General features: G+C 41.0%; 1 protein-coding gene across 1 annotated transcript; it reads right to left on the bottom strand.

Annotated features, from left to right (window-relative positions):
• Positions 1-1,123: 1,123 nt before the first annotated feature.
• On the bottom strand, positions 1,124-19,069 carry LOC145408833 (blastula protease 10-like). The gene is made up of 15 exons (XM_080279475.1): positions 19,007-19,069; positions 17,462-17,645; positions 16,391-16,581; positions 15,078-15,281; positions 13,905-14,031; positions 11,846-11,980; positions 11,264-11,351; positions 9,862-9,871; positions 9,077-9,231; positions 7,178-7,315; positions 5,915-6,062; positions 5,516-5,625; positions 4,332-4,473; positions 2,770-2,868; positions 1,124-1,375 (listed from the first exon to the last, which is right to left on the bottom strand). Exons 1-15 carry the CDS (start codon positions 19,067-19,069, stop codon positions 1,124-1,126), a joined length of 2,046 nt encoding a protein of 681 aa, XP_080135601.1.
• Positions 19,070-25,526: the final 6,457 nt, after the last annotated feature.

Below are 25,526 nucleotides of genomic sequence, written 5' to 3'. Positions count from 1 at the left end.
TGTATACTCATTTTATAGTATACTACAGCCATTAAAAGTTCATATAATGTGTGCTAAGAATAAAAGGACAGAAGCATCATAGTTTTCACTCATAATAGTGTGTCTTTGGCGTTACAGCATACAGCAGCAGTATACATTTGTCTGCTAATGGCGTGTCTGATTTTTTTTTTTTTGTATTATTCTATTAATACACAATGACTGACACTTGAAAGTCTGTAAGTTAAGCTCTCACTACATGTTGCATCCATTATCTTCATTTATTCTGATAAATTCTGTCTCAGCTGTGTTACCTACTTGCTTAAGGCCGCCTACGGCAGCCCTCTGTCATTTGGTCCGGCATCCTTTGAGTATTTTCTGGAACTTTGAAATACACTAAATACGTATGAATAAACTTGTATATGATAAGACTCGAAAAAATGAACTTGGCTCCGTTACGGGAAACAACTACTGATGTGTAACTATAATAATTTCGCAAAAGATGCGTATCTTTCTCTTCGGAATTTTGAAACCAATAAAGTTTAAACAGTTGTCTGGAGCCCCTGGGAGTGTTCGTGCACTGTTTTTATCAGATTAGATCCTCCTGCCTGGGAGGAGTAGCTGGATAAACCCTTATGCTGACAAACGGTCCATTTTTATATAGATACAGCTGATTGACAGTTTCCATGATGTACACTGCTACTAATGGACAGAATTTATGATGATTCTGAAACACGTTTCCGATTCTGAGTGATTACTGTTTGTGTAAGTTCCCTGTTTTCTAACCTCACAGGAAGGACATCAAGAGCACCTGATTACATAATGGTGTTTGTGCACTTAGCTTCATGTTCTCCCACTCTAGCATTTCCTACCCTTAAGAGCCACGTTCGGTATTTAGCAAAAGTTCGCCGACAGTCCCCTGCCAGTACTGTGTCCTGCATTTTATGACTCCATCGCTTCCCAGACGCCTGAAAATATCATTGCTTCTCATATTATTTTGTTGTGTGCTTCTTAATGCTTTCACTTAAAGATTTTCCGTGTGACACTTTCCATCGCCACTGCCGGCAGGGAAGTGTTAGCCAACTTTGGATCGTGACTGTACAACCAGTTCTTAGTGTAGGTGGGTAGGCTTCTCTCGACCTCGTAACTATACGATGGTGTACTTAAGCCTCATACCGCTACTCCAGTATCTCGTACCCTGATAAGCCACATACATCTGTCCTTGGGTGGAAGTGGGTATGTTTGTAAGCCGCGTATTCCCGCATGTGATGATACTGGTGGCTGGTGGGAAGGTGGGTTCTCCCCTGCCGTTCACCAGTACCCAGTCACTGCTGCATCCACTCGTCGCCTTGGTCGCCGAGTACAGGAAGTCTAATTTTACCTGACGTCCTTTAGGAGCCTGTGGAAGAAGACAAACAGAATTTTTATAGGATCTTAACTCATTCAGTCGAAGGAGGTATTTTTTGCTTTATTCTCTCAATTATTTTCCTTTCCTTCTAACCTGGCTAAGATTTCTGTCCTTCCGCTGCAAGTTTTATGTAGCTCATTGCCAGGGCAGGACAGTACTACAGATTCATATCCTTTCCACACCCTTTCATTGTAACTAACATTATATTCTAATGTCAATCTGTTGTTAGAAATCATTATTTTAGACGAAGATAATTTCAGTTTTAGGTCAAGTTATTGTATAAAGCGTGTAGTCATGAAAGCTAAAGGCATAGATTGACCGGAAAAATGTAAGAAGAAAATCTGCTGGCTTTCGGAGAGGGCACTGATGTGATTAAAAACTCTAGGTACAGGAAATGGTGACTAGGGAGGGATATTCTATTTCAGGGTAAAGGGGAATTTATATTTAAGCTGCAGAAGTCGGTACCAAGGAGCAACAAGAAATGCGGTTCTGAGTGAAAGCACGTGGACATGAGAAGCAGGGCAAAAGAGCACTGAGGAAGGTTGGGTGAGACCACAACTGCAAGACACGCACGATACATTTGAAGCTGATTCATCATAAAAGTACATATTCATTAAGGTGCCCAATCCTCTTTCCGATAATGGACATCTGTGTCAGTGTCTTTTCATCATGGGAGTGTAGGACTAGATCCACGGTCTGGCCAATTCCTATATAGAGATTGTATCACTGTATAACACAGGAAGTTTTTCTGAAGTAAGCGACTAATGAATCTCCTGCACCTTATTTCTTGGTCACAATATTTCCAACATATTCATCTCAATTTGGGGATATTTTGAAGTCTTCCTGTGAATGTGAGCTGGGTGAACGTTGTACAGCTGTGATCAACTTGGCGCTGACTGTCTCAAGAGCACAGAGGAGGAAATTAATGAAAGTAATACAGATTGCCATCTTGGTAGGAGGAAAAAGACTGACACAAGAACCACGAGGTTAGTGGCGAGGCTAGTCTTGCGGATCATGGGATGGCTGAGAAGGATAAGTATAACCCACTTGATGTCACTGTGTTTCCATTACCGTACAGCTCGTAATTAGTTTCAGTGACCTACTTATTCAAAAAGATTGGTGATGTCATGCACATCTTGGATGTGTCTGCCTGTGTGGAGGAAATGTATACCTGTGGCATATGCCTTTGAAACATGACACACTTGGCTACACCTGTGGCTGTACCAGTCTACAAGCATGTCGCTTGGCGTAGCAGCAGTCAACTGATAAAAGCTGATGTACATGTGCCTACCGTGATTAAATCGGAAAACAAAGTAAAGTAACATTAATTTATTCGCTGGCATACTGTAATTGCATCCAAATTCACATCTGCTTAATGTACTGACCATGATTCGGTAGAGACAGATAAGGTCCGAGGTGTGACGTTTTCCGTAGGCTGGGGTGGTCAGATAGCCAGTGTCGCCAACCCTCTGTGTTTTGATGGTCTGTTGTAGTACAAAGGTTATCAGTTGGTCTTCCTTAAAGAATCAAAGCAAGAACTAAAAAAAAGAAAAACATTTCTAATATACAGTGGTCTATAGTTTACTGTTTCGAGTTACTAGGCGACAGACGTTTACCTATGCACCTATATATATATATAAAAGAGCCACGTTGTGTGTCCAGGCATCTGGTAATGATCGGATCTTGAATTTGGCTCTCTTTTGAAATGTTTCTGTTTTTTCTTGGAAGGAACAGTTTGCGGGCTTCTGGCTTTTGATCCCTTCTTCCTTGCATGAATAAAAAAGTGAGGTGTATAAGTACCTCTAGGTATTTTAAGCCTGAGATAGACAAATTCAGTAATCAGCGTGATATACTACAATCTGACCATCAACGGGACAAATATTTTAAAATTATTTGCACTATATGGAGATCGAAAAACAAAAAAAAAGTAGTGCCAGGTACAACAAACCTCGCCCAATGGCAGTTGTTTTATTGGCGTTAAATACTGAAACGAGACTGCTGTATAGTGTCAGTACGGTACACAATTAAAGTCTAAGTAATGGTGCAAATGTTTTCAAGTTACGCCCTCTGAAAATCCGTGATCTTGCTTTTGACCTTTCAATGTCACTCAAGGTCAAAGGTCATGGTGCCAAATAAAAGCCCATATGAGACTTCCTATATCTTGATAATAGTAAATATCTTCAACGAGTTTAGAGTCATAGCCCCCGGAATATCCGTGACCTTGAGTTTGACCTTTCAAGGTCACTTACGGTCAAAGGTCATGGTACCAAGTAAAAACCTTAATTGGTCTTCCTGTGCACTGATAATAGTAAGTATCTCTATCTTGAACCAGTTTCGAGTAACAGCCCCATGAACATCCGTGACTTTGAGCTTGACCTTTCAAGGTCACTCAGGGTCAAAGGTCTTGGTGCCAAATGAAAGCCCATAGTACGAGTGCCTTTGCGTTTATAGTAGTAAATATCTCTATCTTCAGCCGGCTTCAAGTTATAGCCCTCTGAAAATCCGTGACCTTGATTTTGACCTTTCAGGGTCACTCGATTACCTCCAAAATTTAATCACTTTCTTTTGCGACGAGTGCCCACGCATCCTGAAAGTTTCATGTAATATCATTCAGCCGTTTTTCCGTTATTTTGCCAACAAACCAAAAAACAAACTCGACCAAAAACAATACCTCTCTGACTCCGTCCGGACGAGGTAAAAAAACAGATATAGGACTAATTCATATCGCAAGTGATGAGTAAATGAATGCACACTAGCAATGGAACAAATTCTAGGTGATGAACATTGGCTAAATCTAAATTTCATCAAGGCGGAGAGAAGCAAACTATTTACTTATGAATAATGGGTTATAAAATATTCGAAAATAATATCCTGAATATGAATTAGTTTATGAGTCAATTCTTAAAAAGAAAAAAGAAAATCTCTTCATGAGACACGTCATTCTCACCCTGTGGCATGTTGAATGCTGGAACTGCATAGACACATTGAATCCGGCACGACTGATGGCTCCGTCAGAGAAGAAGCTCAAACTGATTTGGGAAGGGGACTTGAAGACGATCCGGCTGGGTTCAGTTGCTCTTCCGCAGAGCCTGCAAAGACAACTAAATTCCAGGAGGAAAAAAAGAGTAATGGAAAGGATACTCAAAGGATGGGAGTCTGAGTAAGATACAGTCGAGTGAGAAGCCCAGGGACATCACTGACCCTTCCCATCCTGTCAATACCCTTCGAGATTCATATTCATGTACAAGATGAACTGGCAGCTTGAGTGAACCAAGCGAAAAAACGCCTATGCGTCTGCGGTGTCTCTCCTTTGGGAGCTAACTCGATTTTCTATATAATTTCCCTTTTCCAAATCACGCCTTTCTTATTTCTAAAATTGCGGGACTTTTTTTGTTTTTTTTTTCCAAGCTGTGGTCATAATATCTTACCTACAATTTCCGTTGGTGATTATAACTCCTGCCATCTTTCACACGAACCCCATCAGCATAGCTAATTAGGCCCTAAAACCCTCTGGGAACGACTTATTTCATTCTGGCTAACGACAGACGATTTTACTGGCCACTGGAAACCTGAGATCTGAGGGTTAGCGTCCGTTGTCCATCCTCTCCACTCACTCATGTATGCATATGAATCCATCTTTTATTTTACTACGCTTTTTCAGAACATAGCTCCACAAAATGTTCACCTCCATTCATTCTAAGTACCCAGTGCTCCCCTATCGATCCGTTCAAAATCTCGTTCCCGCCACAACCAGTATCAATTCCTTCATCTCAAAACGTTTGCTGTCTCTATAACTTATTCCTTTTGTGTCCCCTAACATCATGTCCCCCTACTTTTCAGCGTAATTTAATTCAGACATTACATGATTTTGTTTAAATGTAAAAAACTCACATTTCAGTTTTCCTTATCTCATCCACGCACAATTACAGTATCAAAGGGAATATTTCCTCAGGCTTCTCTTCCGTCTTCACTCTTTCAGAAAGTTTTTGAAGGGACAAGGGGGGCAGAGGCCTAGGGCATGTGTGGACAGCATTCTTTTTCATATATCTTATATATTCCAATTACTGATAAACTCATAGGTCAAGAAATAACGGATTAAAACTGCTATAATGAGCACCAAGATATACTTACGTCTTTGACCTGCCAAAAGGAAGTTCAACCTTTATGTAGTCGACGCATTTGGTATTGACCATCGGTTGGAGATCAAACTTCACCAGCTTTACAGTTACTATACGGCTGACCTGTTTAATAGAAAAAAAAGAACGAGTCAGTTTTTAGCTGAAATGATCAAGTGTCAACCTTCTCTTGTTTATTTAAATAGTGCGGAACTTATTTACTAAGGCAGCTCTCTCATAATATGTAGGGTAGTTTGTGCAGTGCCATTAGATTTTCACATGATTTGCAAAACATGCCTACCTATACACCTTCATCCTTGACAGTTAACTGAACTAAATGATAGCTCAAAGGCCGTCATTACTGCTTCACATCTGACTGAATTCAACACCAATATAGGATTTCACACTAACGTACGGAGGAAGCACCAAAGGAACATCGGGAATAGTTTGGGTAGTCTTGAGCACCGTAGCCTGGTGAGGTCCAGTAGTATACATTGTTATACTTCTTGAAGAGGCATCTGGTGGGAGGTTTCGGTGTCGTCTTTGGAGGGGTTACTTTGGTTCTGTAAAGACAGCATCAGTTAAGAAAAACGTGTACGGCTAGGGGATATAAAGTTGACCTTGTATATCACCTCTCCTGCCTCCCACTTTCCTGTACCGATTACTATCCCCGAGTTGGGGGGGGCATGGAAGTTTCTCTGATCATAAATGATGCTCTTTGATATTATGTGCCTGGGGCGAAGGTGACGGACATGCCTGAAGTATCAAGCAGAGGGAGGGGAATAGTGGGCGAATTTTTGTCCTCACGGTACTTAAATTTCGTGAGATGAAGTGTCAACACAAAGCTTTCACAGCCTAGTTTTTACCTCCCTTACTGTATCTGCTGCACTTACAACGACTATGGTTCTGTATCTTGGGAGAAGCAAGTCAGCCGAAATATCTTACAGAAACTAAATGAGAACACACGAAATAATTATTATCAGTCGGTAAACAGACCTGGTCTGAACATGACGCCATTTCTGGATAAGAACATGTACTGGCTGAAATTCACTAACATATTATATTATGGAAATTTCAACAAAGAAGTTTAAGAGACTGGGTCAAGAATTTCCTAAACGGAACGAGGGTGAGTAACCATGATATGGCAAGTGTGGGGAGTTGCCCACCATTATTTCACTTTATGAAGTGCTACCTTCAGGTGACTCAGAGCCTAACGACAAGCAATATGCTTTCTTGTACCCTGAGAAACAATTTACTACGCTCGATGGATACTATGTAACCAGAGAGCTGCCATGTGGCCTAGTCAGACCTCGCAACTGGATATGGCCATTGAGTGTTTTCTTCGAAGAGGGAGATGTTTGGCGTTTATTGCTGACATATCACTCAGGGAACTACGATTGGACGTTCTCATCCCAAGTTTTGGACGAGACAGTCTAACTCAGGGCTCCTGTGCTCCCTATAGGACAAGAAACATACAGAACTTTTGTAACTTATAACACTCCATACACTAGTCCTGAATGAAACTGCTTCAGCATGCGTTCATTATATTCTGTGTATATTCGCTTCGAAATGGTGACACGTGAAGTCAAGTGCAAGTAGAGGGATAGCAGGGTTACAAAAAATGGGTCACAAGTTTACTGTATGGCCAGAACTGGGAAAAAATTAAAAAAACACTCACTTCGAACCAGTGGCCGGGATGAAAGACAGCTTAGCCGACCAGCCCGTATAGAAGTTGGTTTTAGTGTGGAAGTAGAGCACCATCTCACGGCCAGACGCGGTAAAGCTGCGACCTGTGGTAATATCAGAACCGCAGAACCTGGAGAAGATGGCGGCAGGTTAGCCAGAGTAGGTGACGGAACACTGATACATAAACTATCGAAGCTTTAAACTACACTGGTAAACACTCTTGGCCTAAAATTGCCGTCTCTCCATGTTGGGTACTGAGTTGCAGCAACTAACTGACACTAAAATATGATGCTAGTCATGAAGAAATGCCATGGAAAGGATGTAGAACTCTTAACATTGTCTTTTTTTTTCCATAGAGCTACATGGAATAGGTTATAGGAGGACGAACATTTCAGCCAAACAATAGTGAAAGAACTATAGCATTTGTAGGTCTGCTCACTTGATGGCAGTTCTCCATATATTGAGGTTCTGAGTCACATACACACACACACACACACACACACACACACACACAAGGTGCATTTTGTTGAGGGAATGAAAGACCTCCCTGGGGGAAAGGAATGAAAGAAATATGAAAGAATAGTGATTGTAATAAAATCATTCCCCTTTTGCCTGCAGTTATGTGCCTAGCATCTATTTATGTAATGCATTCGTATTTCATATCTGTCATACATCATACTTCCCCACCATACCTTCCTGATTGTTTGCTCTTCATCCCTTAACTTCATTCTCCCATTATACTGGCATTTACAATTTCCCATTGGTTTGCTTTTCATCACTTCTTCTCTTTCTTATATTGCGCTGCTCGTCACACTTTCCCGTTTGTTTGCTTTTCATCTCTTCTCTGCTTTCTTCCACCGTCCCTCACTATAAGGGATCAAAGACAGAATAAATCCTTATCCTTTTAGTTCTTCCATATTCACTCTGTATTTTCTGTTAACGTAACCTACACCTTTACTTGCCTCACTTTCCCCCTCTTTCCTTCTAAACAGCTAAAACTAGTTTGTTTTCATCTGAGGGAACTGAGTTACTTTCACTGTAGCGGTTGCAAGAAATTCGATAGGCCCTAAGTATGAAGTAGGAATCAGTCTCCTTAGATACTAGTCAAATCGACCCTGCAGTCTGCCTGCACCTGGGTATCAACTGAGCTGAAAGTAGCGATCTTCGCCACGATAGAGTTGTAGTAGTAGTAGTAGGAGGAGGAGGAGCAGGAGGAGGAATAATAGTAGTAGTAGTAGTAGTAGTAGTAGTAGTAGCAACTCCAGGTTCATCTGAAAGTAAACCCAGTGGACTCCAGCCTGAAGTTACCCTTCTCCTGGGTAGGCCACCAATCTCCTTTTCGAGAGCAGAGAGGGAACTGAAGAAAGTGAAGCAACCCGGTCATATCGGTGTCACCACGAGAAGGCTTCCCTCTTCTGCAGCACACGTTAGATTAACCCCAGGAATCCAATTTATTTTCATTTTGCTGGTAACAGACGATTTGGTTCAGCTTTACAAAGACTTTCCGAACCGGGGTAATTATATACAGGGTGACCCGTAAACAGTGATCCAGTAGACAACCACCTGGCTGTATCTTATGTGTTGCGGGGACTGCCTAGCGTGCCAATGTTGGCGTGCGTGTGGCAGTGGGAATAGGAAATGACTAAATGATGCAGGACAGACAGTGACAATGCTGAGTCAAACGTCCCCGCAACACAAAAAATCGTCCGGCTGTGTAGAGAAGGAGCGTTATATATGGGCCACCCTTATATTTAGCCCCGTTAACCCCTTCACTAATAGACGTCAGTCCTAATTTGAATCAAATCGTCTGTTGATAGCTAAAATAAATATAAAAATAAGTCATCGGAATAAAGAGGTCAAATCCACTACACCACTTCTGTTGTCAACTTACACATCTCCCGTGTGCCTGTTGGTGGTTCTGATCTCGAGACTATCGAAGTAGCAGCAGCTCTTGGCGTTGCAGTGTGAACTTCTGTGGTACAGCCTGAAGGCCCTGAATGTCAGTCTAGGGACGTAACCTTTTGGTGCAACGATCCACTTGGTGCACTGCAGAGCTGATAACGGTAAGTTATCATCATCATCATCATCATCATCATCATCATCATCATTATCATCATCATAATTATCATTCCTACCTCATTTCCCTACCCAAAGATGGAGTGAGGTACGCAAGTAAGAGAAATAAACTTTCATAATCATCCAAGAAAATTCAGGTGAGTCCATGCTCGTTCTATATAGGGAATATGTTCCAAAATATAAATTTCCTTACAAATGATACTGTAAACTGTGGGATACTAACACATATGGCGCTTAGGTAGAGACAGGATAATGATGGCATGTTTTTCTGTAATTTACTTGCATTTTCTTGGAAATGAGAACGTCAAAAACGATCATGCATAACAAGGAAGCGCTGTCAACAGTAAGGAACAAAGGAATGTAATATTTGTTATGGAGAACGAAATGCACACCTCATGCCAGTCGAGTGAGCTGAGATTTCCTTTTACCCTCTTCATTATTTGGTTCTGACAACTCACTATAAGGAAAATATTCATACCTTTGCCGATCAGTCAGTCATTCAGTCAATCTGAGTTGCTGAAGATGATGCACAACCGTCGGTAAACTTAAGGACAAATATATTTTGAAAACTGTTGAGAAAGTAACTAAAATTGTTAAAACTTGGCCAGGTCTCTCTAAAAAAAAGTTCTATCTATCTTCTATTGCCAGAGCATAATCCCATATGGGATGGCCACAAACAAATCGCCTCCACGTCGCCCAGTTCCCCGCCATTTCACTGCCGTGCTCCCAGCTCACACCCTCCTCTCTCATATACCTCTCCACTCCATCCCTCCATCTCATCCTTGGCCTTCCCCTCCCTCTCTCCCCCTCCACCTCACTCACATACGCTCTCCTCGTCAGTCTTTCACTCTCCATCCTCTCCACATGGCCAAACCACCTCAATGTGTTTCTCCTAACGCTTTCTGTCACATCCACATCCACTCCACAACGCTCCTTCACATCCTCATTTGTCAGTCAATCTCTTCATGTGACTCCACATGCTCCTCTCAAATAACTCATTTCCACTGCGAAATGGGAATACATATCTCATAGAGCTGTGAACTGAATATCATTTTTTTTTTAATAAAGCCTGGCTGAAGTTACCATTATGATTTCTGAAAAACAGTCGCCAGACAATGATCACAACCAGAGCTTGTCTGACAGAACTCGGTATATAAGATCCGTTATTAAAGCTAAGATCTAAGTTACATACTGTACTTCTCTCCGTTCCTTGCTCTTCCAGTAGAGAAAAAGATATATTCTGTGTTAATTATCTTCTCGTGATTAATTTCTAGGAGGAACAAGGGACTTAGGAAGACTTTGCACTTTCCTTTCCTCGCCTCTTTCAACAAAAATAATTCATAGCTGCATCTACGAATTGCATGCGGAACCTGAACTATGACTCATGAGCAGGATCAGATGTGACAATATGACCATTTCTTAAGATAACCAGTCTTGCTTTCTCATATCACGCGTGTATTAACCATGACGCAGGGTATAGGCCAGTACGTGATGTGAGATTTGGCTCGGTGATGTCTAATGATGCTAGAAAAGTATAAAGATTAACTACTTCTTCATCTGTTTGTTAAGTGTTTGTGCATGACAAAATATATACCGGTGATGGAAGGTAAAAGTGCTCAGAAAATTCAGATCCTGATCTTTCATTAAGTATCCAAATAGTGCTATGTATTTACGATAAGCTGCCGTACTCCCTTAAACTATTGGACACATGAAGCATCAGAATATTTAACTTGTTTATGCACAACCAAGCCTGGTGGCATTCTCCACCATATCAGTGATGTGGTTGCAAAGGCAACAGTCATTTCAGTGCTCTCAATATCCAAGGAAATCACTATATTAAAAATGCAAGACAATACATATTTATAGATCTACAGTAAATTTTAGTACCGTATTGCAGTCCCTTAAAACAAAAAAAGAGAATCTGTCGTGAGTGTAGTTTGCTCTGCGATAGCACTGAGTAGAAAAAAAAAAAAATCGGGTCTATCTCTCTTACTCCAGCCACTGACCTGAAGGGTATTTTTGGGGGTAGTTTGGCGAAGAGACCGTCCCTTCTTTAGTGATCTTCTCTGTGCAGGTTCCCATGAGCTGATCTATGAAAGACAGAGAGGATGAACTGAGAGGTGAGAATAATGTGTCTGGTAACCGAAAGCTAGTGTTGACAATCTGCCAATTATAGTATGGATGATTACTGCTACTACTTTTCGATTACTCGGAGAGGTTTATAATGGGAAAAGTACAGAGTGCTGCAATTGTTAATCCTGTAGCGCTAATAGTTTAATCATAGCCACTACTGCTAAAAAAAAAAAAAAACTTTAACACCATTAGTGCAATATAAAAAAAGAAGCTACTATGATAAGTGCACATGGCCTTGACCTAAATTTGCCATCTCATCATCAAGGATGCTGAGCTGCCAAAAGAGACTGACACTAGAATATGGTGTCAGTCAAGCAGTGTATTGCAAGGATTGTGGAACCGTAGTACTGTCTTATTCTGCCATTAAGCTACTAGAAATAAGCTGGAAAATTACGTAAAGGTCCGTCATATTAAGGTGGACGAACTATACTAGAATCAGCATAGTACCTACCATAGTACCCGCCTGTGACCCTCTGGCAGGATGTCCCCGAGGTCCCCGGCGGACACACACACTTGCAGTTGTTACCCAGGTACCCACCGTTCCGGCAGGGGTCGGTGGTCAATCTGCACTTCTTCAACCACTTATCTGCAAATTGACAAAAGGCCAAGAAAAAAATGATGGGTAACCGTCAGCATCATTTTATCCCCTCTGAGGTACTAAACCCGCACATTTAAAGGTAGATGATTGGCCTACTTCTCATGATCAAATAGCCTTCACACATCTCTTGAAATGCGAACCTATGCAAAGCTGTCACTCCAACTGAAACGGTCTTAACCCGCAGACCACATGGGACATGGGGTATTGACAGGTAGGCCAAATTGTAGCTGAGAAGAAAAGATGCAGTACTAGGTTTTTCTTATCTTGACAGAAATGGACCATTCCAGTGACTTGAATGTAGGTATAATTCTTCCATTCTTCCATAATCTAAAAGAACATTTTAAAGTGTGATGGAAGCCCTCTTTATCACCTAGCAGCAGTAGAATTAATTGTGCTAGTCCGCAGGGTCATCTGAATACGTGAACCCGGTAGACTACGGGCTGAAGTGCCCTTCTCCAGTAGTCCACACATTCTTCCCCGGCACCTATACAGCCCAGAATACGGTTAATTATCCCATCGAGCCCAAGGCTGGGGTGTACTTAATCAATGATCAGCGATTTTCATTGTCTGCAATCACGACCAATATCTATAACATTAATTCCTGGAGGATTAATTCGACCTTGCTGGGGAACTGAAACAAAAACTCATTGTGAATCATTATGTCAAAACAGATGTGTATGACGAAAAAAAAAAAAAACTGCATACTTCCACATGGTCTAACTGACTGTACCTCTAATAGCAGTTATGATTTTTATGTGAAAATTAAACATTTTGTCTTACCACATAGTACCTTCAAGAAGATCGTAAATTATCATCATCAACATAACCCTGACCAGGCCCGATCTAAAATGATAATCTAAAATAGAATCGAGAAGCAGTGACAGAGGAAATATGAAGTTGGAAAACTATCAACAGCATACCTAGTGAAATGGGTCAAACAGTTGACTGCATATCATCGACACCTTTGGAATCCCGTAAATCACACCGTACAAATAAAATTGGCAATTAATAACGAATGTGTTAACTACTTTTATCTCACAAACGAACAGGAAAGCAGGAAAATTTGTTTATAAAATATGCTATCAAAGGTCCAATACTAGATGCAGGGGAAACCTGAGTTCAGAATAAGAATTTTTCCATTTTGCAAGTACATTTAAACCTCGATTTAAGCGACCTCCATTTATGGGATTTCGGATTTAAGGGACTCCATATTCTGCCTGACAAACAGACAAGACCATTCAAAAATGGTACGTAATGTCTAGGTTGTACACATTAATATATTTATACAGTACCCGTAAAATAATATTCATAATCATATAAATAAGTATGATTAGTGAAACAATCATTGCATTTCATAATAAGATTGTCTTTACATGTGGTAAAACAATGGACACATACAGGTAGGGACTTTTTCAAGTAAGGGACAAGTTGATTCCTCATTTAGTCCCTAAATCAAGGTTTGAGTGTAGTCGAAGTTATTCTGTCCTGGAGCATATATGTGTTCTCATATCATGAAAAATATGTTACAGAGGATGTTACTGTAGTAAGTCTATAAACAAACACTCTGAGGCGGTTCAGTCAAATGAAATGACTGGCAGTGAGAGGACGACTGAAGACTATGACTGAAGTGGCTGGAAGTGGTACGAGTGGAAGACCGAGAGCAAGGAGAAGAGTATGTAAGGGAGGATGGTGTGGCGTGGGAAGAGGGGTGATCACTGAGCAGGGACAATAATTCTTGGAGGTAGATTTGTGGAGGCCACCCCTTACAGGATGCGGGGTCACACAGCACAGACAGACAAGTATGTAGAGTGGTAGATAGATAAGCAGACAGCTGGATGGTCAAACAGTCACACTGAAAGTTACCCATAGACTGACAGGGATACAGGAAATGAGACACTTCATCTACATTTACCGATGCAGTTGTACATTCTGTTGGCTAGAAGTTTGTCCCTGTGTGATAGTCCATTTCGCTGACCTATTAAACCCTGAGCCAGCGGGTCTTTGGTGGCGATGGTGGCTTTGCCGTTGATCGACAGGTACTGGGGAAACGGAGAAGGAGTTGTTGAATGAAGGGATATAATAACATTTGAAATTACAGCGAATGTTAAGAGGAATAAGTTCACTGTCTCATCACTGGTGGCGATGGTAGTCTTGTCGTTGGTCGTCAGGTATTAGGGGACAAAGAAGTTGTTCATTGGAAGGGTATGATAACACTTAAATCAGAGTGAATATTAAAAGGAATTTGCAAAAACAGTATAAGTTTCAGTTTTGATGGTGCTGGTCTTTGTGTTGGGCTTCAGTCCCTGCCTGACAAAATAAGGAGTTCAGACTTGAGGACAGTCATTGAAGGGTGAAGTGGAGAAATTGGAACTGAGAGTTTGAACCATAATTTGTGACTGTCTACATCACACTCCAATAAATAGATAGTTGCTGAATGAAGGGTCAGAACAAGATCTGAATCTGTAATGCATATTAAAAAAATAAACGAATGAAGTGATAAACTTCCAATTAGTGTTTTCTTATTCAGGTGTTAAATTTGTAATTTAAAAAAAAATCGTAATCCTTAAGCAAGAGTTAAACTTTTTATCAACGCTCTCTGGTTCGAGGCTCAAGGGTATAGAATGTAGTTTATATTAAAATTTCTAAGCCTTAAATGACGAGGCAACCTCCATGTTTAGTAAACCGTCTAACTTTGGAGACAGCAAAAGCGTTATATAAATGACAGGCCTCGGCATGAAGAGACAACTTAATAAGTGGCCGAGTGCCTACTTTTGGCCCGTAATGCATGACGAAGAAATAATCGTTAGGGGCACCATACCTGTTAACTCCTTTAATCCAGTCACGTCTTTTTCTATTTTTCTTGCTACCTTCAGACTATTTTATTCAGCTTGGAGAAGACTCGAAATTGCAGGGTCTAGATGTGTGTCTTATTAACCCTTTCACTGATGTAGGTCTTTTGCAAGCTCGAGAAAATCGTCTGGAGATAGCACGGATAGAAGAAAGACATGATCGGATTGGAGGAGTTAAGAGAGAGTGGTCGATTGCTCATGAGTGGTCAGTTGTTTATAAGCAGCCAATTGCTTACCTTAGGCCCGTAATGCATGTCGGAGGAGTAATCGTAAGGCACACCGTAATTATTGATGGACGACTTTGACCCCTTCTCAAAATTTTGTATCTTGGCGGGTTGGACGTTGTTTGTGTTGATGGTGATGTAGGAGTCACGGTCGGGGCGGCTCTGCTCGTGGAAGAACCCCATGGCATGCCCTATCTCGTGGACCACAATGCCGAGCTGATGGGGAGGCAGGTGAGAAGGGTGGAATGAGAGTAGGAGAGAGGTTGGTAACGGGAGACGAAATTGGGACGGCTCGGGGCGGCAGAGGAGAAGAAATAGGGACAGAAGGGTCGGATATATTTGGACGGAGGTAAAGGCAGGAGGTATGGGGCAGGAGGTGGGTTTGTGATGGGAAGAAAATTAGGTTAGGTGGGGTTAAGTTCTGGGTATGAGGGAGACTGGATAGAGCTTGAACTTTTATTATTTCTGTAACGTTTCTGGCTGCACAGAACCCATCTTCAGAGAGACTGTGTAACCCGAAAAGTTTGAAAAAATAGAGAACTCAAGCTCTATCTTGTGTTTCCCTCACGCCCAACTTGTCCACTTGCCACAGTGGATCAGTCACATAGGTCAGTTTAGCTTGCAAAGGTGTCAAGAGGAGAGTTAGGGATGGCTAAAAATAAGGGTAGAGATGGGAACGGTAGGAGGGTTGGGCTGAAGTGGGAGGTGGGCTGGTGTAGGGGGAACAAGCAGCAGGGTTAGAGTAGAGGTGAAATTGATGATGGGGTAAGGGAGACTAGGAGAGGGAAGGGGAGGGTGTCTGATATGAAAAGACGGGTTAGGACAGTTTGTGACGGGAGAATTATGAGAAGGGAAAGGTGGAGAAGGGAGGAAAGTTGGGTTGGGAGGAGAGTTAGGGGCAAGGATCAATTTAGGACAACTTGGGAAAGGAGGAGAAAAGATTATTGGATGAAAAGTGAGTTGGGAACGGATATTTAATTGAGAACGAGAGGAGCAATGCCTCTCTTACCACGAAATATTCACAAGGCCATGTAGTCTATTAGACTTTCTTGTATTAATGCAGCTTACAGTCTAGTAAAAGTTTAATGTTCTGTTTTAATGCACACTCTATGAGCATGTAAATTCTGATTTTTCCAACGCCCACTCACAAGGTGGAATTACTCAAACCATGATACTGTTTTTGTACTAATGAGAACTTCGATAACTGATGCAAGTAAACTCTGAACCATTCAGTGATTTATCGACTGATGTTGAATAGTATTGGACGCAAGATAAAAGACAAAACAGTGAGCGTGCAACAAGCAACAATCGTTCACGTGTCTTACGATTCCACAACGGCTGCCAATTGACACATCCTGGCCATTGGATCTGGAACGACCTAGCAAGGCGTAGCAGCCGTTGCCGGAGATGAAGCGAAGGTGAGGCTGGTTGGTGTTGGTGGTGTGTGTGAACCTGAGGCAAGTGTGTGCCTCCCAGTGCTTCAGCCCCGCCTTGACCGCTGACTGGTTCACTGCCTCTGGGAAAAAAAAAGAAAAAAAAAAAGTACATACGGGATTCACAACTGTGTCAAAAACTAGTACAGTCAGGGAAAATGTGTTATTTTAAGGTACAGTCAAGATATTTTTTTGGTCAGATTAAGGAAAAGTCAGAGAAAATTTAGTGTCAGATTAAGGTACAGTGAGGGAAAACGTTGTGTGTATAGAGACAGTACTAACAAAGGTTGGCAAATTTACCAACAATGACTCTCCAACATAACTTTTGACCCGGACAGCACTTTCTCCACCACATACTCTCCGACACAAATTTTGACACCGACTCTACAGACAGGAGCAAAAACTAATCAACAGTTCTCTGCCAGCATTGTCCTGCCTTAAATATTTCTCATTCCTCCCCAGATGATACAGTGAAAATTCGTTTTCATGTGTGATTGATAACGCTATGACATAAAGATAGTTTATACAACATCTTCCAATGCCACAGTCGGCAGAGAAGGGTTGGCGAACATCTCACGGGTATACCATTAATGCACAGAATCACGAATTGCTCTGGTCAGTTTCGCCAGTGATATTCTTTAGAGGAAAACCCTCTCTTGAACGCCCCCCTAATGTTCCCACATCTGAAGAGAAAAAGCACTGGAAGTCGTATTCCAAGTGGCTTTGGAGGTGTCGAAGCAGCTTTTTCTTCACGATTTAGTTTGCATTTTACACCTCATTATCCTCTAATGTATTATTCAGGCAAACGATGTCGATATTAAAACGATACAGGCAAGTATACGTGAGAAAATTAAAGTTTAATAAGAAAGACCAGAAAGAGTTAAAGTATACTAAGTAAAACCAGTCGCTATGGAAGAGGTGCTACGAAATCTTCAAAGCCACTTGGAATACGTCACAACTCACTGTCCTTAAAGACGTATGGAACAAGAGGGTAGCCGTCCGGACCCTCTGGCCAGCGATATACCGTGTGTGCCATGGCCTGCCTCAACACCCTGGCACTCCTCTGCTCCTCTGTCAATAAGATGTCCCCCTCGAATAGCTGCTCCCCATTCACCTCCGTGGGATTTGTCTCGGGGAAATCAGGAGGCTGGAAAAAAAGCAAAGGATACATAACTTAAAGCCTTAGGAAATTATGTAAAAGAAACTACATTTCCCCATTCTGATGTTTGGTTTTGGTATTAAGTACACAATAACTTACTGAATAATTGAAAGAGAGAGAGAGAGAGAGAGAGAGATTAATCCCCGAGCTAGACCTCATCAGATCATATAGCCCTGCTAGGGTTACAGGAGAGCGCTACCCCTCCCAGCACAGCAGCCACCGGGCGGGAAGCGAACTTGTAACCTCACGATTACGAGCCCGACACCCTACCACCGAGCTAACGCGCTCGCTCAGAGAGAGAGAAAGAGAGAGAGAGTGAGAATCTGTGTTAAACTGAATAAGGTCGTCTGACAATAACGAGAAGAGAACAGTAATTAAGCTTTCTCTTCTCTCCGACTGATATATTAGAAAGTTCAATTGGATAACCAAATCCTTGAATCCTAACACGTGCCATATAATGCTGATAAACTGTAAAATATAATTCAAATGTAATCTGTGGAAAGTAAGAGTTCTATATGGCTCTCTGTATACTACGTTGTGGATATTCGTGTGACTATACTCTGTTCATTTAACATTGGCCTAAAACAGCCATCCCTCCATCTTTAGTGCTGAGTTATAAAGATAGATTAAAGCCGGAGTATGTACGATGCTAGTCACGCAAATGTGCTACAGAAAGGAAGCAGAGTCACAGTATTTTCTCTTTCTGCTACTGGGATACGAGAAATAAGCAGAAAAGGACGAAATTCAGAGCCAAGTTGAAGTTAATGAACTATACCAATGAGTCAAGTAGCCATATTCTTTTCAATGAACGCTTCTGAAACTAATTTTTTTTTTTCTTTTTAAGTAGTTGAGGTCAAGTGCCATTAATGTGGTAAAAGTAATCTTTACGGTAAAAGAAAAAGTTCGCCTGTTCACCCGCTCAGTCTGTATCACAGTTAGGATTGTCATCTTCCTCCCTGCCGCATCATTGAAAAAACAGAATCATCTATAGGCAAGAAAACATACCAAGCCTCTCTCAGCTCTGGCATGTAAGCCAGTAGAGGAAAGCTAGAAGCAGATAAGGTGAAATATTAGGTACAGACTACTTGCGAAGCTTCTCTCAACTTAGGAATGCCAACCAACAGAGGAACGTGAGTAGCAGAGGAGGTGAAATACGAGACAAGAGAAATATAGGTTTCCAAGCTTCTCTCAGCTCTGGAATATTAGCCAACAGAGGAAAGCAAGAAGATGAGGAGGTGAAGTAATAGGGCAGGAAAATGCACCAAGTCTCTAGCAGCATGGGAATAGGTAGTCAGCAGGAGAAAGGAAAAGAGATGAAATACCAAGCGAACTTTTGTCTCCAACTATACCTGGACTGACAAAGCGATGGGACTGGCAAAGAACAGCAGATACCAACACCCCCTGAGATCCATGTTGGCTGTGCTGTGATGAGGGTAATACTGAGGTGGACGCCAGGCTAAAATACCGTTATATTTGAGACCATAAATCACCAGCACTCTCCCCTTCCCTCGCCTCTCTCTCTCTCTCTCTCTCTCTCTCTCTCTCTCTCTCTCTCTCGCTCTCGCGCGCGCGCGCGTATTAACTCAGCATATATCTTCTCATTCAAACATACAAGCATACAGTTCAGGTTTATCAACTCATTTTCGGTTCATTTAGGGCAAGGTCATGGTATTCTTAATTAGGCCACTTGATGTCCATAGAGGTCAAATCAAGGTCAGTTACGTCATTTCAGATTTATTCCAGCACTTCAGGTCCGGTTAGGTCCACTGAGATGCATTCAGGCTCTTTGGCGAATCACATCGGGTCAAGCGTCATCCGGATATCTAAGTTTCATAGTATTTTATATCGTTAAGGCGAACTTTGGTCTGTTAATTTGTTTCTAGACTCTTATCACCTTAACTTGACCTATGAATTGCTATCACTCCTTCTTGAATACTGAGCTTCTATAATAATTTAACACTAGAATATTGTGCTAGTCTAGAAGAACTTCGTAGCACTGTCTTATTCTGTCACTGAAGTGAGTCGCAAAGGGACGGAAATTCTGGGTAAAAATAAATGTGAGGAGACTATAGTTCTTGCAGGTCCTTTTAGATCACCGCCGGCCTACTGGAAGCATTTAGGGTCAAACGTTTACTGGAAGCATTTAGGTCAAACCGGCGACGTCCTTTCTAAAAAGCCTAATACTTGCTATATTCAGACGATTTTCTAAGTAGGAGAAATTTTTCGAACTGGAGATGCTACATAGTGCGATCATTAACTCTTCCGTTACTGGTGTCTTGTCCTTAGCTTGGTTTGGTGACAGTAACAGTTAAATATAAAAGACATCACCGAATTTAAGGTGTTAAGACTGCTTCAGGTAAAGCCTAAGGGTAAACGAAAATAGTCAGCCGTAATCAGGCAATGGTTGTCGATGCACGAACTTCTGAAACTTTTATGTATTTATTTATTATTTACTTATTTTTTTGATTACTTATTCAATAAATTGTCTGTTGATTTGTTTGGGTCTTTATTTTTGTGTTTGCTGTCTTACTAATTAATTAATCTGTATATTATGAAGGGCTGGTAGGCTAGGCTTAGATCAGTGGTTCTCAACTCGTTTCAGGCCATGAACCACCAGCCCATTTAAAAATAAATATCCTGAACCATTTCATTGTTGAGTAATGATAAATAAAGCATAGACAACAAAATTTTTGGTTAGAAATATATTTCTTACAAACAGAATTTCGAGAAATGATATAAAATAGTAGACATTTTGGTCTGAAATATTTTTCTTCCAAACATAATTTCCAGGAAATACATGAATACTTCTCTAATATTTTGCTGTGAAATTTATTTCTAACAATCAGAATTTTGAAATTATGTTGGAGTATACAACTAACATTTCTCTTTGCAACCAGACTTTTGGATTCTCTTCTCACTGACAAGCTTTTCAATGTTAGGAGTGGTACTTGATAATGCACAATGAATATCGCTTTCCACTGCAAGCCAATTCCTCTTTTTGGACTTAATGTGCAACAAACATGAAAATCTGCTCTCACACATGGAAGTTGATGCAAATGGCAGAAGGCATCTGACTGCATGTGTTGACAGATTTGGGTAAGTACCAAGCATACTGGAATAATCAATAGGAATGATACAATAAAATGAATGGCCAATTATTTATTTTGAAAAAAATTTTCGTACTGAATTTTCAATAGATTTAAAAATATATGCACCAATCTCCAGGTTATTACCAAATATACTGAATGTCCTGTGGACCACCCAAAAAGTCACCATGGACCACCAGTTGAGAACCACTGGGTTAGATGGTGATAAGCGGTAAGCCAGGAGGGGGAGTGAGTATATCTTGCAAAAAGAGCGTTGTAGGTAATTTTAAGAGTTTATGACAATGGCTTGTTCTCAAAATTCGAGACGAAGGGTGGTATTCACTAGATGGGATGGGTGAAGAGGAGAGGGCAGGATGAGCCGAGACGGAGCAGGAGCAGACACAAAAGATGGATTAGCTGGAATGGAATGGTGGTGGATGGTGGAGTGAAAACTGGCACCGTAGGTTGGAGGGTATGGGGTTGGTTAAAGTCTGAATAAATATATTCATTTTAAGAAGAGGAACATGTACAAGAAAATAAGCCCTCATATACCTGGAAAGTTGCAAGATATGGAAAATTGGAAAATGAAGTGGTAAAATAACTACTAATTAATACGGTAATTCTGTCCAGCTAATTTCACCTTATAGGTCTGAAATACTGGGTGGATCATTAATAGCACACAATAAAAACTTGTCTAATGGTACCTTACGTGTCTGCTGTTATGGGAGTGCGTGTGGTATTGGCAGTGAGGAAGGAATAAATGGTGCAGGGCAGACATTGTTAACGTTGACTGAGTCGTCCCAGCAACACACAAAACAGCCATGAGTGAAAAAGGGAGCATTTTATAAGGACCAGCCTCTATAGTTTCAAATAAAGTCCTTATGTCGTTAACTTTGGACTACTCATAAAGGAATGAAAAGAATAAGCTTAGATAACGTAGAGGGAGCTTAGGTAAGGTTACAGACGACAGCAGATAGTAATTAACGTGCTTAATTTAATAAAAAAAATATGGAAATGAGCATGGGCAGGATACATACACAGCAGTAATCAAACGATGAGAAGATGAAAAGGTAGTCGAGAGAGAGAGAGAGAGAGAGAGAGAGAGAGAGAGAGAGAGGGAGAGAGAGAGAGAGAAAGAGAGAGAAATTAAACCCACTTCTATGGGTGGCCTCAGGTGGAATACGCAAACAACAAAAAATTCAGGTGGAGAAGGCTGCGAAATGTAACGTTGGTACGACAAGCTTCTGCTGCTAAAGCAATGATGACAAGATTACATCACGTATGTAAGCAACAGGACTGGCAACATATCTTAATTATATTCCTGGTTTTATATAACGCTTGGTTTTAATATATTTGACTTTATTCATGCACAGAACATAAATGTGCATTAGATAGTTTTTCCTGTATGATGTATGGCTGTAAACTAGAAATAAAAATTCAGAGAACACTGAGCACAAGTACCGGTTAACTTACATTGACTGAAGAAGTAGCAGCATATGAGAGGTTCATACAGGTAATGTATGCACATAATTGACTTATGAATCAAACATCACACCATTTACCAGGCCATCGACATGAGCGCGTTATTTTTGAACACAAATAGTTTTCCGGATAATTAAAAAAAAAAAAAAAATAGATTTCACAACGTATACAAAATTACTATTTTTTAGTTTATTATAAAAATCATTGCAAACTTGATACGTTTGTGCTGAGTGAATGTCCTACGAAACAAAGTTTTCCTATTCTGATTATATAAACGTTTACTGCCTTTTTGGAAACCCTGTATATCCGCCTCAGGCCAGCTGTGTGTGACGGAGACATCGAGGAAAAAGTCAAACAACTCGCTATGAGACAAACAACCACGAAACTTGAAGCGAGCACAAACACAGCTCTGAATGGGAGCAATTAGGTGGGATAGAGCACATGAAGTTAATCAGCCTGGTCATTGAAAAGAATCTATCTATCTAGCGTATTCCCAGACGCTGTAATTACATACAGCTGTAATATATTGGTAGTGAGGGAATTTCTCGGTCACTTGGCTTCCCCCTCCCCCTCCCACCTCCCGACCACCACATTACCACATCCCATTCTCTCCAAGTCTCCTCGCTGCTATCGAAACTTTCAGCACATTTATTTTTGTCGTATTGTACCTTTATAATCTGTGGTACTGCGCCCTGCAGTATGAATGCCTTGTATTCACTGACAAGCAAAATGAATGATGCTATGTACTTAAGGTGACCAGAGTCCCTCTTTTAGGCGGGACAGTCCCGCTTTTTGGACGTCTGTCCCGCCTTTTTAATTGTGACTAGAATGTTCCGCCTAGAATGTCCCGCCATTTCAGCAAATTATCTTAAATGTCTCGCTTTTAGAAAATTACTATTACATTAGATATAAAATGACCTTCTTTTATGGAATCAGGATGAATTAGAGAAATTATACATAATCCTGACCAAATGAAATACCAGTTTATTAATATAAAATCTGTATTACTCACTAGCTGGTAACTTTGGTCTGCCTATTCACTGTACAGTACCGTACGATATGTTCGCAGTTCGTATGAGACGTTTGTGTTTGATTAGCAGCCTCAGGTTGAGTTGCAGCGCGTGAGAGGTCGCTGTCACTCACAGAAGTCAATACTGTATATATATATATATATATATATATATTCACACGCACGCGGTATTTGCGCCCTATACCGTTCAATACTGTATATATATATATATATACACATTCACACGCACGCGGTATTTGCGCCCTATACCGTTGCGCGATCTTCAGCCTGCGCGCGCGTGTGTGCTTTAACGCCTAATAGATTTTTGATGGATCTGAATGAAACTTCCCAGGTGAGCTCGTCAGGTTACTGGGAAGGTCTTCCACTATAAACAATTTTCCAACCATGATTATTAGGGGAGGGGTCAGCCCCCCTTCCCCTAATTTAAAATTCTCAGATATAATGAAAGAAAGGTAGCTAAGACTTTGGTATCTTAGTACATGTAGTACATCGGTCTTTCATCCGTCATGTGATATTTGGGAAGCGTGATCCTCCCAGTGATTCTTGGAGAAGCCAACCCCCCTCCCCAAAGCGAAAACGATCAGAAACAGGGAAGCGTGATTACGTAAACTTCAAGGAAACTGCTCAGGTCAGTTTGTCTGGTTTCCTGATAATGTCTTCCACTGTATAAAAGTTTTCTATCATTATTTTAGGGGGGTCAGCTCCAACCCAAAAGTTATAAGGGATACATAATAGGAGAAGGAGGGTAGATAAGGCTTTGGTATATTCGTACACGTTGTATGGAGGAGTACATAGAAAGTATACATAACAGGAGGCCAGTTGGCTCATGACAAAGCTATCTGTTGAAGAAAAAAGCTAATTCTGCTAAGATTAATGAAGGTGTAAGAGAAAAGAATATAAAAAAACTCCTATCTGTAAAGCGATATTTGGGGAATACGACCCTCCTAGTGATTCTTGGGGGGTCGGCCCCGCTCCCCAAAATAACAGCAATCAGAAAGTGAGGAAAGACATGAGTGAAAATTACCAGGTGAGTTCGTCTGGTTACTCCAAGTGCATTCCACTACATACAGTTTTCCAACCATGATTTTTAGGAGGTCAGCCACCTTACCTAGTTTAAATTTCTCAGAAATGGTGAACGGAGGCCAGATATGAGTTTGATATCCTGATACGTGTTGTACCATCGGCTCTCATCTGTAATGCGACATTTGGGGATCGTGACTCCCCAAATAATTTTTTGTGGGGTCAGCCACCCTTTCAAAAATAAGAACGATTAGAATAGGGGCAAATGGGCACATGGATTTCAATGAAATCGGCTTACATATAGCAGGGCTGGGTATGCAGTTTCCATGCTTTCCCTGAATGCACAGGAAGAAATTGGACACCAACTGTATTATAGATTTACTTTAATTAAAGTATTCATACAACTGATAAAAGCAATATTTTAAGTTATTTTACTTGTAAAAGAAAGCCATTGGCTCCTTAAAAGCTTAGCCAAAAAACGAAAGTATATTTCTGTGAGATTAACACATTATACGAAATCTTAATACTGCTGTCTGCCAAACAGCAATTTTCATTTCTTAATGTTCGGTGGACAACCCTGTCTCTGCCTTTGCCTTTGAGGACAACTGCTTTCCATTGTTTCGGGGAGCAAAAATCAGTTGTGTCCGTGACAAGTAGCCCTACTATCAGTCAAAAGTTCCTTGACACTTTCGTGACACTTATAACGATGAATTGTGTTTCATGAGATTGCTTCCTTTATAATTTGTTAGTAATATGAAGCACACAACAAAATGAATGTGAGAAGAAAGGACTTTCTCCTTCCATCGGACAGGTATGACAAATATGGAAGGCAGTACATGAGAGAAACCGGACATTGTTGGCCAAGAATAAATTTGCACGTGACAGTACTTACATAATCTGTGGCTTTGGAGGAATACACACACACACACACACACACACACACACATGAATCTCTTACAGATACCTGGTGTTTGTTGCTCGTATACTTGCAGCGTTGGGAAGCTTGCTAACACCTCTTCCAAAGCTATTTATTGTGCTTGCTACACCTTACTAGTCTTCTGTATCATATTTATTCCCTTCTGTCATCGACGTACATTACATAAATGAGATACAAGTAATTATTATTTTTTCACGTGCAGAAATAAACTGGCAAAGAACAGTTGTTAGGAAACTTCCTTAGCCGACGTGGATATACCTCTGTGTAACCGATCCAGCGCATACACACCCAAAACACACAGATCCAGCAGAGCA

This window comes from Coenobita brevimanus, chromosome 78 (assembly GCF_032717465.1).
Source record: "Coenobita brevimanus isolate Jiangsu-jjx chromosome 78, ASM3271746v2, whole genome shotgun sequence".
Classification (NCBI taxonomy): domain Eukaryota; kingdom Metazoa; phylum Arthropoda; class Malacostraca; order Decapoda; family Coenobitidae; genus Coenobita; species Coenobita brevimanus.
The sequence above is the reverse complement of the archived record's forward strand: the minus strand, read 5'-3'. Positions and strand labels throughout refer to the sequence as shown.